This window comes from Chroicocephalus ridibundus, chromosome 14 (assembly GCF_963924245.1).
Source record: "Chroicocephalus ridibundus chromosome 14, bChrRid1.1, whole genome shotgun sequence".
Lineage (NCBI taxonomy): Eukaryota > Metazoa > Chordata > Aves > Charadriiformes > Laridae > Chroicocephalus > Chroicocephalus ridibundus.
In genome coordinates, this window is record NC_086297.1 from 855,017 (window position 1) to 873,071 (window position 18,055).

Consider the following 18,055-nt stretch of genomic DNA (forward strand, 5'->3'; position numbering starts at 1 on the left):
CGCGAGGCGCCGCGCGATGGGTAGCGCTGAGGAGAGAGGTAGGGGCCGCCGGGCACCCTGAGGAGAGCCGCTGTCTCCGGGCCGCGGACGCCGCTCCCTCGGGAATTCGCTGCTCTTTACGTTAGCCTCCCCTTCCCCTCTCTTGTCTTTGCACCCCCCCAGTGGCGCTTTTGAATTGATAAAGCTGGAGATGATCAGCAACTGAAGCTTCCTAAAACGTAGCAGTCTGAAACGTAGGAGACGCTGCTTTAACCGTTCATGCACCTGAAGTTATTAAAACGTTAGGGTAAAGTGATTTCTGGAATCGAAGAGTAGAGTGATGGAAAAGCAATACTCCCTGTATACAGAAGAGTAAAAACTGTACAAATTACCTTCTGTTGCAGTAATTGTGTACTTCTTCTCCTTCCAAAGACTACTTCCCTTTTCCCCTAGTTTAAAGTCCTTGATAATTCTTGTTAAAATGCTGTTTTGTTTGCAAAAGCAACATGTAGAGGGGAAGAATCCAGCCTTAAGAGATCACAGACTGGCGGAGATGAAGACTTTTTCTTCTTCTTTTATTTGAATTGGCTAACAAGAAAGACTGTAGAAGATACGTGTACACCAAAGCACTTTGAATTCAGGGCTCAAAATTTTAGGAAAATAAGGCTGTTCATACACATCTTGTGCTCAACACAGAACGAAGGTGGTGGGACCAGCTCCCTACTCTTGTAATCCATAAACAGCAAACTAATAAAAGTAGTACTTGAATTTAGCTTTCATGAAGAATACTTTTATTAGCAGTTTTGTCATTGCCTGAGAGTATTAGGGAAACTGGGTTTGTAAGAGAGAAGCTCATGTTTTTGAAAAAAGTATGCATCACTTCTGAATCTTGGTAAAAGACATATCAAAGCTTATTTTGTTAAGTCCTTCAAGGTTTGGAATTCCTGGTTATGCAGCCAGATGAAAACGTGCTTTCTGTTATGTGGAAGAAAAAAGTAGCTGCCCAGCCTGTGGTATTTCAGTACCTTTCCGCTCTCAGATCTGTGTGCTGTGACTGTGCTTGAACAAGATACTGGCCTGTATCATTCCTCACTCCGTGTTTCCATCTGAAGTAAACAGGGCGCGGAGCAAAAGGAATACACGTTCAATATTTTTGGATGATTGGGAGAGCATGACTGGGATTGACCACTTATGCTGGAGTCAAAGATGCTTAAATGCGTTCCACCTTTCACTGTAACTAATCATGTCTTTATTTTTGTGTCTTTCAGTTCTGACATTGATATGTTTTACTTCTTAATAGATTGGGTTGGTGTTGCCAATGATCTTTTAAGGAGCTGTCACACAAACCAGCACATAAAGCATCTCTCTGAATGTGGTGCTGATGTGTTTGTTCATCTTTATGAGTCAATCTTAGGAGAAAAAGTACCAGGTGGGAACAATAATTTCTAAACCTGCTTTTTTTGGGGGTCTCTGTATATTTTGTAATGAATAAATTCAAGTTTGTGAAACTTATTACAGATTTTGGGTTTTTAAAGTATTTGTGTCCTTCCAAAGACAAACATGTAAGACTGTAATTATTTAAGAAGACTTAAGTAATGTTGGCCAATTTTTTTTTTGACTGCTATGAATGACAGCTATGAGGGGAGTTTATTAGTATAGCTACAGGGAAACTTTTTCTATTGTAAATTAGACCTTGAAAGCTGTAGGTAGGCACAATACTTTTGAAGGGTGTGAATTGCCTCATTTATCTTAAAGAAGCGTTAATACTGAAGTCTGTTCTCATAAGATGCTTAGTACTTACAGTCTGCTAAGAGCTAAGCTGTAATTTAGCTCTGGTTTAACCCAACTCCATTTGACTTCGGTGACAACAGTAAGCAAGGGCTATACAATTATGTATGTGTTTGCTTTGTGGTAAACTGTTGCATTTGGGAAGTGTTACCCTACTTGCAGAAGATAACTGCAAGAGGTAACTATCAACTATTGGTAGTAGGAGTCTTTTCAAATATAAGCGCAGAACTCAAAATAATGTTGCTTCCATTTAAGTAGAATGCATTGCAGTCCAACTAGTCGCTGACAGGGGAAGAAGAGACCTTAAGATAAACTGCAGTTCCAGTTTAACAGCCTGTACTAGATATGTGTTGGGAGTGAAAGAGGAAAAATAGTTTAGTAGTCTCTGTTCTTGAATTTAATACTTCAGCTGATAAGATCCTCACATCTTCCACTGGGTCTTCTAAGTTTGTATTTATAAAAGATTTTATATGACCACACGATATTTGGGCTTTTCACCAAGTACACAAGGTATTGAAAAAATAGTAACTTGTAAGTGAAAGTTCAAGTAGTTTAGTCAAAACATCTGCAATAAACTATCAATTTAGATAGCCTAAAATCTATTATTTTATTTTAAATAGATTTCATAGCTACTCCTAGAAGCCAAGAGGATGATGCACATAATGTACAAGCAGTAATAGATTCCCTGGCATTGGACTATTTGCAGGTCAGCTTGTCGCATATCACTGGTGAGTACTCATTTTAATGTAGACAAACACCAGCTGAATATCTGTGTGGTTTAATCTAAACATTTTATAAGAACCATATGTTATAAAGCGTATTTTCATACTTACATGAAAGGTATTTCTCCTGTAGTAAATCTCATCAAAACACTGAACCCTTGTCTCAGACGTTAGGTTATGAATTTAAACAGCAAGCAGAGAATAAATAAGAGCCATCTCGTAAGACACAGACCTGTAAAAAATATTAAAGTTATCAGGCAATCCTACTTCACTTGTCTGCTAAAGTGTTACCTGAAGTCTGTTACTGGCTCAGTATTTTTCTTTATACAGTTAAAGCTTGGAGACTAGGTTTTAAAACACCAGCCTTGAATTTCAAACTTGTTACTGAATTTTAGAAAGTCGGTGGGTGAAGACTTGAACCGTGTTGTGCCTGTCCTTTGTACACAGATCATAGCTTTCATTGAGTATGCATATGTATTGTCTCTCATAACATAGCCTGCAAAGAATGGAAACTACTTGCTTGGTATGAAGTATCTCTTTCTAATTTGGTACAGTATGGCTGGTATTCGTAATCCTGCCTGCCAATCCGTAGACTTGGTTCATGCTGTAGATAGTATCTATAAGAAAATATTAAATATCTACTATCCCTGAAAATATCCCTCTTTTTTTTTTTCTTTGTGTAAGCAGGTATAGCATCATTAAACTTCCAATTATTAGAACTGAAAATATGCAACTTTAGGGAACTTTTAAGATACCTTAAGCTCACCTGCATAGCCATAAATGAGTGACCAGTTGTCTTCTGAGCTGACACCTTCACAAGAATTTCCAAGCGTTCTTCTTCAGAAGATGTCTGCTTTTGAGAATTTTTCTTTTGTGAAGTACTAATTATTAATATGTGGCTGTACCTTCTCTTAAGGTGAGAACATTGTGAAAGGAGAAAGGGAATCTATCAGAAATCTCCTCGAAATATTTGATGGCTTGTTAGAGTATCTTACAGAAGAAGCCAGTGAATCATCTTCTCAGAATGGAGGTGAGTAGGCAGATGTCCTAGTTTAAGGCACTGTGTTCTGCTACTTCTATATTATGGACAGCTTACTTTTTTTTTGTTTGTCTGCTAGCAAGTTAGCTTGCTGAGGGCCTTGTTAGGTTCCCATGACCATAATTCTTGTTGTCCATGGGTGGAATACAGCTCCCATAATGGTGAAAACTGTTTCTTTGCTGTTCTCCTCACTAGCAGCTGTAGGGAATGAATCCATTGGAAGACATAAGCTTCACAAGACCTTGTTTTGGGATACCCGTGGTGTTTCCAGTGTAGCAAAGATTTATTTGATGATTTTTGCCTTACTTATAACCTTGACAATGCAGAGAGGAGAAAGACAGAAACTGACCATGGGCAGAGGAAATTTCAGTGGCCAAACTGAGTATTTACATTTCTTATTTTCATAAACAATAATGATAAAATAGATAATTTATTTCCCCCCAAACTTGTTAAAAGGCAAGAATTGGAGAACATAATCTTTCTGCATCATTCTTGTGGCAGAAACCTACTCCAGACAATTAATCCTCTGTTAGTATGTTGCTTTTTGACTTGTAAGTCAAATGATTTATGGTTAGGATTCAGGGAGGGAAATGTTGACTTTAATTGGAACAGTGAGAAAACATTGCATTTACTTACTAGGAGACAAACAGGGGGATGTCTAAAGCTTTCCTCTGAAGTGGGTCTTGGGAGCAGATCCATAGCAGGGGCTATTTTGAGGAAAATGCTGAACAGGAGAAGCGAAGCGACTCAGCCCTTCAGAGGCATCATTGTTACTGCAGACTGAGTACTGGTCTTCCTGTCTTAAAGCTGATAAGACCTGTCATCACTGGCTGTTGCACCCTGTGAGTAAAGGGGAGAGAGCACTTGGTGGTTGAGACAGTTGCCTCTTGTCGTTTTTCACTGTGAATGGCAGAAGGAGGGCAGTAGTATTTTTCAGTGCCTATACTTCTGCTTTTCCCTGCTCTCAGACTGACAGTGCTACTACCCAGTAGGTGTTAGTGGCTCAAATTTTCTAGTTAGAAGTACATAATTTAATTCTTTTGGGGAAGAAGAAAGGGGTTATTTATAATTGAAACAACAGGGTGTATGATAGTTGTATCGCTTTTAAAAACTTACCATAAAAGGTGCGGGGGCATTACATGTCATAATTTTAGATACTATCATTATAATGTTTTATTACCTTTAAACTTTTTTGATGTTATTGGCAATAATACCTGCTAGTTAATAGGTAGAAGTAGTTTCCCTGAAAATAATTGCCTCTTCATTATTAACAGATAAGGCAAAAGAGCTATCCAATAATGAAATTCAGATTGCATCTCAAGAGCAGCTGGAAAGCAATGCTGGTCAACTTAGGCAACCTTCAATATTCTTATCAGTTGAAGGGTAAGAACAATTCTGAATATTTGCATTGACATAGCGATTGACAATCTTTTTGTGTATCTGTAGAGAAAGCAGTAGTGTTTTAATAGCATGCAAGTTGGAAACATACTGATTACGTATGTCAAATGGAATGTGAGGTAACTCTCCTTTAGCTGAACAGCAAGAGGGCTAAAATTAGATCCAGAACTTTTTTGCTCTGGAAGAGTTCTGATGGCATTTTTGTTTCCCTTACGTTTACTTTACAAGTGGAATGAAATGCGTTGAAAATTTTGTCTCAGTTTTAAATGATTGTATTTTAGTTAAACTGGATTCGATTTATCTTTGTGACTTCTGCATGGGTTTGTTTTGTAGAAGCTGGTCTCATGTCCTACACTAGCCAGCTGCCTGCGGTGGAGTTACCACTCTTCTGCAGCTCCATCTTGTGGACTGAAGGGGCAAAGACTTTTAGAGTAAATCTTCTATGTCTTTATGTTCCTCTTAGGTCCCAGTCAGGATTTTTTGTTCCATCTTGGGATGAAGATGGATCAGAATCTACCAGTGAATTAATTAGACTTGGAGATACCGCTCATTCATTTTCCAAGAGAGAGGAAGGTGAGTTTGGGTGAAAAAAACCTTAAGACTACTGTGTAGTAACGTTTTTGCGCACCTCAATAAAACGCAACCCATAACAAGCAAACATACCTGTAGTTGATCTTGCTGAAGTTAAAATTTCTTGGAAGTATTCCAGACACTGTTTTTCATGACTCTTGAGCTACATCATTTGGATAAAGGTTTGTTGTTTGACTTCTAATTCCGTTCTCTCTGCAAAGGCATTTTATTTTGTTGAAGAGAATAAGAGATTTCTGAAGTCTTTTATTTATTTCATTTATTGCAGTGTAAAATGTATTACTTAAGATTGTAAAAAAACCTAGTAGGTTCATTCTTAGAGATGACTTTTTAGGACTGTGTACCACTTAAAAATATGGGTAGCTCTGGAACAAATAATGTGCAGACTATTTAAATGGAGTTCATTCCTATTTCCTATAAGAATATTCCTATTCTTATTGGTGATTAATGTCTCCAAGTAGAGGCATAAAGAAATGTTATGAATTTTTTATCGAATAAAATTACAAGTAAGAATTTAACAGAATTAGTTCGTTCATAGTAGGGATTGCTAACACCAAGTTATTAACATACCAAACATGAAAATTGCCCATCTACACAGTTCATAGCAAGATGCTTTGTAGTTCTTAATGTAATCTTTTTCAAACACCACTTCTAGAACTCCAGTTCCGTGAATTGTTACCAGCAGAAAAGGACAAGGGGGTGGAAGAATCTGAAAACTCAGAGGCTATTGCAACATTACCTAGACCGTTCTCTGAAACTGAAAGGGCCGTTGTAAAGGAAGAGGAAGATGGTGAGTATTCATTCTTCTGATAGTCAAAATCAGGTAGATTAACTAAGAGGTGTAGGGTACTAAGGTAGTGTAGGGGAGAACCTTAGTCACGTATGGAAATGTTTTAGCTGTATTTTGAAATAAATCAATCCTTTTCAGAAATTTTATATTTTAGTGTCCCAGAGTATGCAAACTCCATTTATCTGGGGTATTTCTGCTTAGCTAGGATTCAGCTTCAGCTAGGTTTTTTCCTTTTGTAGTGAGACAGGGAGGGGCTGCAGTATGTATCTCTGTAAACAGAAGAAAAGTAACATCATAAGGCATAAAAATGTTACAATACTGTTCTATACAATCCAACAAACATGGCAGCTAACATTAGATATTTAGATACTTCCATCTAATAGGAATGGAGAATATAGAAAACTAACATTCTGCTTTACAGATAACACTTAAACTTCTTCATATTTGTCTCTTAAGGATCAATGGAGTCCGTTCATACTGCTGAACCTCAAAAAGAGAGTTTGAGTGCCAGTGCTACAAAACTTGGGAAGCCTATACAGCAGGCTATTCCTTTGCTACCACCATTTCAGCCTTCAGAAGCCAGACCCCATTATCCTGGATGGAGAGATTATCACAGCTCAAACAGACAGTCAGCAGCTTTGGCTAACAGTCAAGGAGGAAAAATTCCTACAGTAAGTAGAAACCTATCCTTTGATTTTTATTTTCAGTTCAGAGACTTTTGGGTTGTAGATTCATTCTTCACTGAGTGTCCAGGGAGGGAGTTAATTTGAGGAATGTGTTTATTTTATGCAGATACACATCTCCATAATCAATGTAACTACACAATTTACAATACAATAAACAAAATACTTATAGTGTATTTTTATTTATCTATAAAATCAGCATTGATTTCCATACGCAGATAAACCTGATGTATGACCACCTTGTCCTCACTCTCCTGTGAATTTATAGAAAACATGTTGCTTTTCATTTCAGCTTGAAAAGTCACTTACACAAAAATCTGAAGACGTTTCTGGTAGTCTTCCTCTATCAAGGAAAATCCCTGGTGAGAGAGAATTTTGCTTCCTATAGCGTAACTCTTAAGTGGCAAACGTTGCATTTATTTTTATTGGCACTACAAGAAACATGGTCTTGAAACTACTAGTGCATCTTTTTTTGTATTCAGCCACAAGTTCCTATTTCTATCTCTGTTTTACAGAGAAATAAAAATAGGTTGCTGTGTTACTTTGTCACTTTTAATAACTGTTCACTGTGCTGGAGAAAAATCATCTGTGTCCCCAGTTCAACTCCTTTCTTAGTCAACCCAGTTAAGATGTGCCTGTACTACAAAAATCTCTCCTAGCAGGTAACTGCCATGGCTGAGCTTATTCTGAGCAGAGAAACGTGGACCAAACAAGCCAGTTTCAACTCTAGGAAAAACCCATTAACTTCTATTGCAGAAAAGGCTTAGAAGCCAGTTTTCAGTGCTTATTTTCTTTGTTGCCTGGGAAACACTGCTTACCTTTCCAGTTTCCATAGCATTCCTATGACACTGAACATTCAAAACTTGAGAAATTACCAAAATGAATGTCACAAGTGTGTAACCACAGTTGCTTCGTCATTCTGTTCTCTTTAAATAATTTGGTTCCAAAGGCCACGGATCATATCTTTTTTTCACTTGTTCCCCACATCAGTAGGCACAATATTGTCTATACCATCAACTAACACTTATCTGCTTCTGCAGCAGGAGACAAGGTGGTATCAAATGATGCTGAAGACAATGTGGCAAAGGTAGATGTTGCATCTTTACCTTATTTGTGGAAGTTTAGTCAACGTTTTTGGATTTCTGATTAATTCTCCTGATATCTTGTGGCACTTCCAGGCTTTTTTCAAACCTGCTTTTGGCTTGCTTTCTTCAGTGTACAATCAGTGATGCAAAGTTGTTAGACTATGACTATGCTTATAAGTCACGTCTGTTCTTTCTGGAGGTGTTTGCTCCAAGAAGTATAAGTGCCAGTACCTACAGAGTTCTAATTTATCACAACCAATCAGTTACTAGTTATCTTAGTCTTAATCAAAGATGTATAAAACACAAGAGTACAGTCATGTCCTTTCTCTGATGTGTATCAGTATCCTAAATTAGTAAGAATTTTGTTTTTCTGTGGTTGTTCAGACTCCAATAAAATTCATATTTTGCTCCCTTCCTAAAGATCACTGAACTGCCTGGCTATATTATTTCATTTTATTTTGTTGCATTGTCCTTTGCTTTTCAAAAACTGAATAATGCAAAACCCGCAAATTGATCAGCAGATGCCATTCTGTGCTTGTGGAAACATGCCTGTGTAGGAAGTTCCTTGCTCTGAAAAGCACTTTTTTTGCCTTCTGCAACCACAAGAGGTACTCACAGACTTCATTTGTTGCAATAGTTTCAATGGCCTTTACTTCTATATTGTCTGTGTAAAACATTGTCTCTCTTTAAAACTCATTTTCCATTTGTGTAATTGCAAGTACATCCATGCCAACCCTGAATTACTCCGGTTAGAACAGATAAGTTACCAGGCAGCACTAAACCAGTGTAACTAGATGGCATAAGGACGTGAGTGTTTTTAGTTTCCTGTGAATTGCAGCTTAGTCTGTACTCAGTGAGGTTCAGCTTACTCATGTTACTTGGCATTAGTCCCAGGCTAACGAGGTAGTAGGTAGGGATACTTAAATAACTTAACCTAGACCTTGTTCTTCTGATTCGGTGGTTTAGCTGTAGATGATTCTTAAACTGATCTTCTCTATTTTTGCTACTCTATTTCTTTAAACATCCAATTCTCTAATGCATGCTATTTCAGTCAGGGATCTGTACATATAACTACTTTTATATATACATATATATAAAACTACTTAAATCATAGGGTTTGAGATGGTTATCCTATAAAAGCTGTTGTAGGATCTCTCTGCTCACCTGATCTATGGCATTTCTGCTCTTTACTGTGAAGCTCTTAGTAAAATCTTAATTTACTCATTTTCCTAGGTTCCCTGGATATATGGGACTTCATCTGCTTCCTCCTCACAGCAAAAACTCTCACAGACTCCAAGACCTGAGTCTAGATATCTGCCTAGAAAGAAAAGGCAAGTTCAGTTTTTTGGTACTGAGCCAAGCTAGCACTTCCATATATGTGGCCACCCAGGTGTTGCTCCCCTGCCTTTCAACTAAGATCTCTCCCTCCTCGGCTGCATGACAGAGAAAGATGAATTTTAACAGAAATATTTCCTCTTTCTCCTGACATATATTCAGTTTCTTAAATATAGTTATAGGCATTTACACATTCAGCTTCTACTTTATCCGATAAAAATATGCTCACACAAAAAGTGAACTGGAATTGTACAAGGTAATGCTTATCTTCAAGTTTTTAGAATAGAAATGAAATCTGTCTGTTTTCTGTTTTAGTAGATATGAAAATTCTACCACAGATTCACTTGAAGAGTCTCTTTCCCACAGAACAACAAAGGAAAAGCTGTCTGAGCAAGAGCTTCATGAAGTGTCAGAAAAACTCTCTTGCAGGTTAAATGAACTAGATTCAGTAAGTGAAATCTATTCTTTGTCGTATCTGAGCAATCTAGCCTTAGTAATGATAGTGGAGAGAACAAAAAGATAAATTTAGTATTGATGAAAAGGGTATCTGCAATTAAGACCTGACTTTAGACAGTTCTAAATTTTGAAGGAACTATTGAACCTGACCCCCCACTCCCCCCCAAAAAAAATCTGTCTGATAGATGTTGAAGAGAGCTTTGGGTGGGCAAACCGGAGAGGAAGAGCTGACAGATGAAGACACCCTGTCTCAGCACAGTGACAGTGTCATGGATTATCGCCGAAGGAAAGCTGAGCGAGGTAATTATTATTGTGCCAGATAAGTTTTAGGATGGGAAGGAATATAAAAAATATATATATATTAAAAAATTCCTTCTCATGTAAAGCTAATAGTAATTAACTATGAATAGTTCAGTGTAAGTTTCGTATTGTTAGTTCTCTTATATTTTTGTCTTAGATCCAAACCCGAGCAACAGTAACATAATTACAATTAAGTTCCCATTTAACGCTTAAATAGCTCTGGTAAAACTTTACTAAAAATGTAAGGCAATCGCAGCTGCAGTAAAAAAACGTACAGAAAGCCGGGGAAGGCCAGAATGCAAGCGCATTGACAGGACTGGGATTCTGAAATGAGAGCCTATTCACAGAACACTTCACTGCAGAGTCTTCTGTGCTGAACACAGAACACTGTGCTGCAAGATGGAGCTGTTTGTGACCCTGACATATCGACAGTCTCTCACCTTGAGCTACCTTCAGTTGTCTTTGCTGCTTTTCCCCTTCCCAGCTTGAATATCTCCTGGCACCTTTGTATAACCCCAAAAATTTGTGATTTGGGGCAGGGATAATTCTAAAGGCAAAGGCTTTAACTTTTTATGACTTAATTTGTGCTAAACTTTTTGATTGGTGCTATATGGGGTTTTGGGTGCTTTTTTCCTTAACGTTTGGCTGGAGGTTGTTTTTTGTTTTTGTTTCAAGTTAGATACTCAATGAACTGCCTTTCCTTACAGACACAGCACCTCTAAGGTACCCGGGCAGGCCACGATCCCTTTCTCCAGCCTCACCCTCATCTCAGCATCAACTCTTTTCTGAGTTGGAAGATAAACCTTGCAGTAATGGAACAGGCCAAATAAGGAAAATACGCAGCCAGTTGCAAAAAGAAAGAGATGAAAGAACAAAAAAAGTAAAGGTAATTTCTAGGTTAGACCTTTTGGTCATGCTTACCGACAGTTATACTAAAAGCATTAAAACGGAATGCTTTTACTTAATGCAGGCATCTGGCCTGCTTTAGTCGTCTTGTACTGTTGTTTCTGTAGACTGATGAGGAAAAGACTTAAGCACCAAATTTTGCAAAAAAAAGGAGAATTTAAAGTGGGGGAAGGTACTTTGACCCATGTGCTGAACAAGTTAATGAGGTGGTCACATGGACTGATTATTTTGTCTGGAAAGTCCTCTTATTTTTATTTTCTAGACTGTTGCTAAAGCTTATGAAGATGAACTAAGAATTTATGAAGCTCAGGAGAGGCTTAGACTTTCCAAGCTCAGAGAAGTCATCAGGGAAATGGTATGTGATGCGCTATGGTGATTGTTGTTTGGGCTTTTTTCTAAATTTGTCTGGATGATCTGTAAACAGGACATCTTTTCCTGAGACAGGTACAACCAAGAGACATGTAGTTTTAGAAGTTTCAGCACTTTTATGTATTAATTCCTGTTCTTATGGGTAACAACCACTATGCTTTTCACATGAGCTGGTAACTTCAAGGCACTCAGATTTAAAGAATTAAAGCTACGTGAGCAAGTAGCTAGCTTCCACAGACTGGCCTAAACTCCACACATGGGCGCTTCACACACACATCCCCCACAACTGGGTTAATAAGTTTGGAGCCTGTGTATGCAGTCTGCTTAATATTGTCATAATCTCTTAACTGTTCTAAAAGGTGGGTTTGTGCAAGGATGGTTCTCTAATGTTATGAATATGGCAAAGGGTTTTTTTTGCTACTTTCTTACATACTACTGTAACAGCAAAGAAACTAAGCTGAAAAGCTCTGTCATACCACTGTCATAACAACCTGGGCTGCACTGGCCCTTTTCACCACCTTTGCAGCATCAGTGTTAAGTGCTGCAAAAGAGTTGAAGTTTTATGCAATAGTGAGATTTAACCTTTATTTGAACCTTGACCTGCATTTGGTAAATTCTGGCCTTCCAGAGAATTCAATTCTGTATGTCCAAATTCTCATTTTAAAGTTTCACGGACATCTAAGTTCTGATATCCAAACTATGTGATCTATCAGTCTTTCCCTTCTCATACCTGTTCTCCATCTGTTTTATATCTGCTCCTAAGGAACAAGAATACAAAGAAAACATCTTTAAAGAACCTCCAAAAATGCCTCAGCCAGTGAAAGTTTATTCTAGAAAAACCACACCTCGGAATCCCAAATACAGCCAGTGGATTCCAAAACGAGGGACTGTGAAGCCAAAGAAAGCAGCTCCAAGTAAGAACTGCAAAACTGTACTTGGTGGAAAACTGGCATCTTTTGAAAGCATGTGTTGAACTCCAAGAATAAAGGCATCAGTCCAACATATACCAGTCAGCTGTAGCATTTTCCCCTTCTTCTGACCTCTATATGTCTGGATTTTTGTTAGGGAAGATAATGCTTTAAGTAAATGTAAACCACCAATGCGCAATCAAAATTGTGACCCATTTGCTACCTCCTTAAATCCCTTGGATTATTTTCAAGGCTTGTTTCCATTACTGCTACTCCTATACTTGCTCCACTATAGTCTGAGCTCAGGGTTTTGTTTGTTTTTTCTCTCTTTTCTGAGCATATACAGATTTAAAATTGGGCCTTCAGTTTGAGTGGGCTGGTGCTGAGTCACTTACAGGTAACAGAGCAGAATCTGGTTCGGGTTGGAAGGGACCTTAAAGATCATCTCGTTCCAACCCCCCGGCATCGTATTCCTTTCACGACCCTGCCATTGCGGTGTTAACACTGCCACTGCTTTTGCTGAGCCAGGGATGCTCCAAGAACAGCCAACATGCAAATCACAAGCTGTTTTGATAAACAGCATTGTACATGCTTACGATCATGGTAGAAACCCCTACATATCCGAGTGTTGCTCAGGTACACTGCCTTATTTTTTTCCACTGCTTAAAGGGTATATACTTGGTTAATACCCGTTTGTTTCATCTCCACATCCTCTTTTCCTGACAGTTGCAAACTAGTTTATTTTACAGGTGTTTACTTGACCTGGATCTGTCACTGCTACTGCTGCATTAGCATTAAGTTGCTGCAACCATGAGAGCACCAGATAAAGAAATCACCGATTAGCAGTGGTCAGAACCATTTGAAAAAAGAAGGGGCTACCTGTCTTAACTGGACGTGGTGGTGGGAGGGAAATAATGCCTGAGCTATAAAAGCAATTCTTCAGCAGAAAAAAACCAAACCACAAACCAAAACCAAACCCCAACAAAAACCTGGGATTATTTTCTCTGCTGCTGTACTGACAGAGTGATGTTATGTCCTGCTGGGTTTAGACTGACATCATAACAACAGCGTGGCAGTTGTATGCAGTGTCTGGAAGAATTTACCACTAAATGTATTCTCCAGGAATTTATTGCTTACATCTGTCTTTACCTTGTAGTGAAAGTAAGAGATGACGACCTCCTATTTCAGCTGCTGGAAGAGTTTCCCCACCTGCATATTTCCCACCATACTATGAATAAAATGTGGCAGCAGCAGCTTGCACATACTGAGCAACTTAAGGCAGCTTCTGGCAGGACTAGGCCAAAACTCCAAAACGAAGTGAGCATTCTTATTCTTACCTTTTAAGTATCAGCAGGGATAGTACCTCTGACTCAGTACCTCAGTTAGCAGTCATCAGTTTGTATGGCATAATAAAATAAAAATAAAATCATCCTGACTCTTTGTATGCAGCGTACATAGGGTGCATGCACATCCAAAGCACACTATGCAAGGATGCGTAGCTGAGCTTGGTTAGTTAAATAGGGATGTACATATCTGCACACCTCGGTTCAACTTTTTACCACCCACTTGTATAAAAAATGAACAGTATATTCTAGCTTATCTAAGTACTGCCTAGGATTGCTATTGCGTTTTAACAAGCATTTTGTAGTTTCAAATGCTAGTTCTGAACATGCTTTTAGTTTAACAGTTAGTTATGAGATACAAAAGTTGATTAACTTACGCATGGTAACTGTCAACATAAAAAATAACGCATAACTGAGGGGCAACGTTTAAAACTTCTACACACAACGGCCTGTCCTACAGAGTGATAGAAGTAATTACCTTTTTTTCTTTTTTTAACCCTCCAGGTTCAACAAGCCCTGAAGAAGCATGAACTGCTTCTTGCCATTATTAAAAAAGATCAAGACCATAACAAGAGACTGGTATGTTCTTTGAAGGGTATTTGTTAGCTAAGGCAAAAGTTTCACGTTGGGCTAGCTCAAATGCATATTCCCTGGGCCATGGTAGTTGCATTTTATCTTACGACAGTTTTATGCCTCTTGAGTAGCTGCGGTCTCAAATGCCACATAATCTGTTTGCTGTGTGGCTACAGAGGTCATGGGAATGGAACATTATTATTACACTGTGCTGTTGCTTTAAAAGGGCAAACAAATTCTAAGAATGTGCAAGGAGGAGAAACTTCAGGCTCCTGGTGTTGCCGGTAGAAACACCAGCTACCATGGCAATGCTGACTCCTTAATTATATAGTGCTCTGAATGGCACTGATTTGCTAAATCAGTGGTCACTAAAGCTTTAAACCATAAATGCAGTGTAAGATGGGGGCAGGGAGAAGGTCCTTAGTAAAGGACCTTTATTTAGCAATGATTAACAAAGCTTTGCCTGCAGTAATATCTATTGGAAGCTTAGTGGTCTGACAGCTACTGTTCTCCATTTAGCAAGAACTTAGGCAACGTATCTGCCGACAGAAATGGGCTCAGAATAAAGTCAGAGAGAAACGCCAGCAAATTGCTCGAGCCAGGAAATATTATGAAGATTACCGGGTTCAGCTGCGTGCCAAGATGATGCGGGCTAGGACACGGGAAGAAAGGGTAAGTACAAGATGTCTTGCTCTGCAGGTGTGGGATCCTTCTTTTTTGTTTGGACCCAGCACTGAGGACCCATAGTCCAGTAGTTCAAATACTGGTACAAGCACACAGAGCAAGTGAAGTGAACAGAGTTAAGAGCCAGCATTAAATGATTGGTCAGTCCAGGCCACAGATTAAAAGGTTCCTTCTTTGGAAATACTGATACAGTTTAGAGCAAACCACTGTAAAAGAAGAAAGGAAGCTTTAGGGGTTAAGAGATGGAGAGAAAGGGTGAATATCAGTATGGAAAAACAGGGCTGGGTAACATGAGAAATTGGGGAAATGAGTTTTCAGAAACAGTAGGATTAAGAAGTTGTTCCTATAGTTACTATCCAAAGAAAACAATCTAAATCTTCACTTAAGGAAACTGATCAAGAAGACAGCTTTGTTATTCAGTTATATTTGTTAAACAAAGTGGACTTTTTGACAGATAAGATCTCTAATTAGGGCTGGACATCAGAGCTAAGGAAAGCAAGTCGAGTTATTACACTTTGCAAGAGCAGATGCACAATTCTCAACCTTTTAAAATAAAAGGCAAGATGCTTAGTGCGTAATCCACTATTGGTGATTTAAGGACTGTTTGCCTCCAGCTGCACAGCACTGCAGCTGCAGTGTTCTTTTGTATAAATGGAAAGCCTGAGCGCAGGCTGGATTTCCTGCTATTGGAAATCTGGATGAAGGCTGAGGTTGGACAAGAGAAGGCAGGGTGGGCTGTAAATCACAGTGCGTGTTCAAAGGCTCTGGCTTGCACTGTCGGGTTATCTGAAGTGATTTTAAAAACGTAATATACATTTGCTGTTCTAGCTCCTTAGTCAAATGACTAAACTAAAAGTTTATTTTAGCTATCAGAATTTCAGCTAAACAAGTAATACAAATACAGCTCAGCTGCGTCTGTACCACCATTACTAGATACATAACTCTGTACTTTTTCATGGGCAATGACCTGTCTTCATGTGATCACCACTCCATCAGCAGACTAAGCAGCTGAAAAATGTAAATGTGTCCTTAAAAGCTTCTGGGGAGGCTTTAGGTTTGCTTTTTTTAATTGCTGGCAGATATTTAAGAACTTATTTGAAGAAGGCTTAGAAATTCAGAAGCAAAGACTGAAGGACCTGAGAGCATACGCTCAAGAGAAGCGTGCTGAGCAAAGGAGAGAGCATCAAGATGAGTTGGAGTCTATGGAGAACTTTTACAGAGATCAGGTAAAGCTTAATCTGCAAAGACAGTTAATTTTTTTTTTTTTTTTTTTACACTAGCAGTCTTTCCTTTCTTTAATTGGTTCAACTCAAACACACATTATGCTTAGTTTTCCATGCTAGCAGAAGCTTTATCTCAAGAATGCCAAGAAATCCAAACCAGAGAGAAAGCACAAGCACAAGTGAGTATTTTTAATTTTGTGTAAATGTCTTGTCTTTTTTATGTGCTGTGGCTAATGTCTGCATTTCCTTCAGATGCTACAGAAAACAAAAAGAGAACTGAGATCAAGGATGGAAAAGGAAATAGAGCAACTGCAGGCGGCAATAATGCAAAGTGATGATGACACCTTTTTTCAAGAGCTAGAAGCAGACAGGCTGAAATCTAGACTTCAGATGGCTTCCTTTCAGTATAGCAAACGCTGTTTCTTGTAAGACTTAAGGTAAATATTCCCGCAGTTCTCTCTGGCTAGGACTACGGGAGTCTTTGAGAGCTGCTCTAACAGGAAGATGGTGTGTGACTGTGTTTTCCTCTAAAATATTTGGCTCTGACACTTTGACGTGTCAGAAGCGTACCCGCTGGGATCTGGGATCTCTACAGCACTTTTGTGATCACCAATAAAGTTTTTAAACTACTTTCTACTTTCTTAGCAAGGCTGAGATAATGTTGAGCTGCACACGAAGGAAGCGGGATGAAGTCAGTGGGCTTTAGTGAAGTTTTTGTCGTAGTGGAACAGCTGAAAGCTAAACCTCTTCTTATGTCTCTGCTGCTTCCGTTGTTGCTGGAGTTGAAAAGCCACACTAACGCCATTAGCCAGAAATTACTGGATTGGAAAACTCAGAAAGTACAAGATGATCTTTAAAAGAACATCCGTGGTTCAAGTTTCCCGTGAAAGGACACGTTAGAGAATGCCTTCAATAAACCTGACATAAAAATCAGTATTTTAAAATATATTAAGCTGGGGAGGGCTGCTTATTCTACACAATACTATCTTTGCAGTTTTGGTGTTGCTGCCTTGTCAATGGCAAAGCATACGAAGTGCTGCTTCCTGGGCTGCTTCCTGGGCTGCTTCCTGGGCTACAAGTGTAGTGGGAAAAGTAGTTTGAAGTAGAAAACACTGGGTTACGGGCCCTATGAGACGAATACTTAAACTGAGAACAGATTACATAAAACCAAGATAATAATTAGTGAAGCTCATTACTGATACAGTCTCCTCCGCTTGATAAAATTGCAACTCTTAAATAGTTTATCTTGGCAATGAGGATGAACTAAAGTGTAATTTTACACAGGCTCTAGTAGAAGAGTTCTTGCTTAAAATTGCACACGTGAAAAGCGATATAAAAATACCAGCATTGATTGCATTGCATATACAATATTTAAAACTTAACACGAGAGGGTGTCTCTTACAGAATTGCCAACACACTCAGTGAATTAAGACTCATGCATTGGGAAGAAAAATAAAAATAGAGAGCTAAGCAGACAAAAAAGCCCCCAGCAGCTGGAGATGCTTCCTTTACAGATTAAACAAAACAGCGAGCAGTCAGAGCCTGATACACCTCACTCACTCCAAAAAAAAAAACCCAACCCCAAACACCCATCAAAACCAAACCCAGAAACCCACACCCTGCCTTTCATAACAATCATTTTTCCAGGGAGTTGCCCTAAACCAGGCTCATTGTAAGTCTTTATCTGAGGGACTACATTTATCAGTTAAGTTGATCAAATTTAACAAGTATTTACCAGGTTTATTTACCTTTTTTCTTCCCTAAGGAAGACGGTTTAGCTTTGCTGAATTTTGAGAGGAGACACCCATGCTGAGACACCACTACTAGACATTTAGCACAATCCTTATTGTAGGTAACAGAAAGACAACAAGTTTTAAGTATTTTCT

The 18,055-nt window shown here is 38.7% G+C and overlaps 1 protein-coding gene across 6 annotated transcripts; it reads left to right on the top strand.

Annotated features, from left to right (window-relative positions):
• CEP95 (centrosomal protein 95) lies at window positions 1-17,390 on the top strand. Of its 6 annotated transcripts, none has more exons than XM_063351698.1 (22): window positions 1-38; window positions 1,280-1,408; window positions 2,388-2,495; window positions 3,406-3,519; window positions 4,803-4,911; window positions 5,390-5,499; window positions 6,170-6,304; window positions 6,761-6,975; window positions 7,280-7,349; window positions 8,028-8,074; window positions 9,306-9,403; window positions 9,726-9,855; window positions 10,049-10,163; window positions 10,871-11,049; window positions 11,332-11,424; window positions 12,202-12,352; window positions 13,503-13,663; window positions 14,194-14,268; window positions 14,782-14,934; window positions 16,026-16,172; window positions 16,277-16,348; window positions 16,422-17,390. In XM_063351698.1, exons 1-22 carry the CDS (start codon window positions 17-19, stop codon window positions 16,596-16,598), a joined length of 2,610 nt encoding a protein of 869 aa, XP_063207768.1. In that variant the 5' UTR covers window positions 1-16; the 3' UTR covers window positions 16,599-17,390. The 6 variants fall into 6 exon arrangements, with proteins under 6 accessions (XP_063207768.1, XP_063207769.1, XP_063207766.1 ...); XM_063351699.1 differs by having other exon boundaries at window positions 3-38; window positions 1,248-1,408; XM_063351696.1 differs by lacking the exon at window positions 1-38 and having other exon boundaries at window positions 954-1,408; window positions 16,422-16,606; window positions 16,815-17,390.
• The last annotated feature ends 665 nt before the right edge of the window (window positions 17,391-18,055 follow it).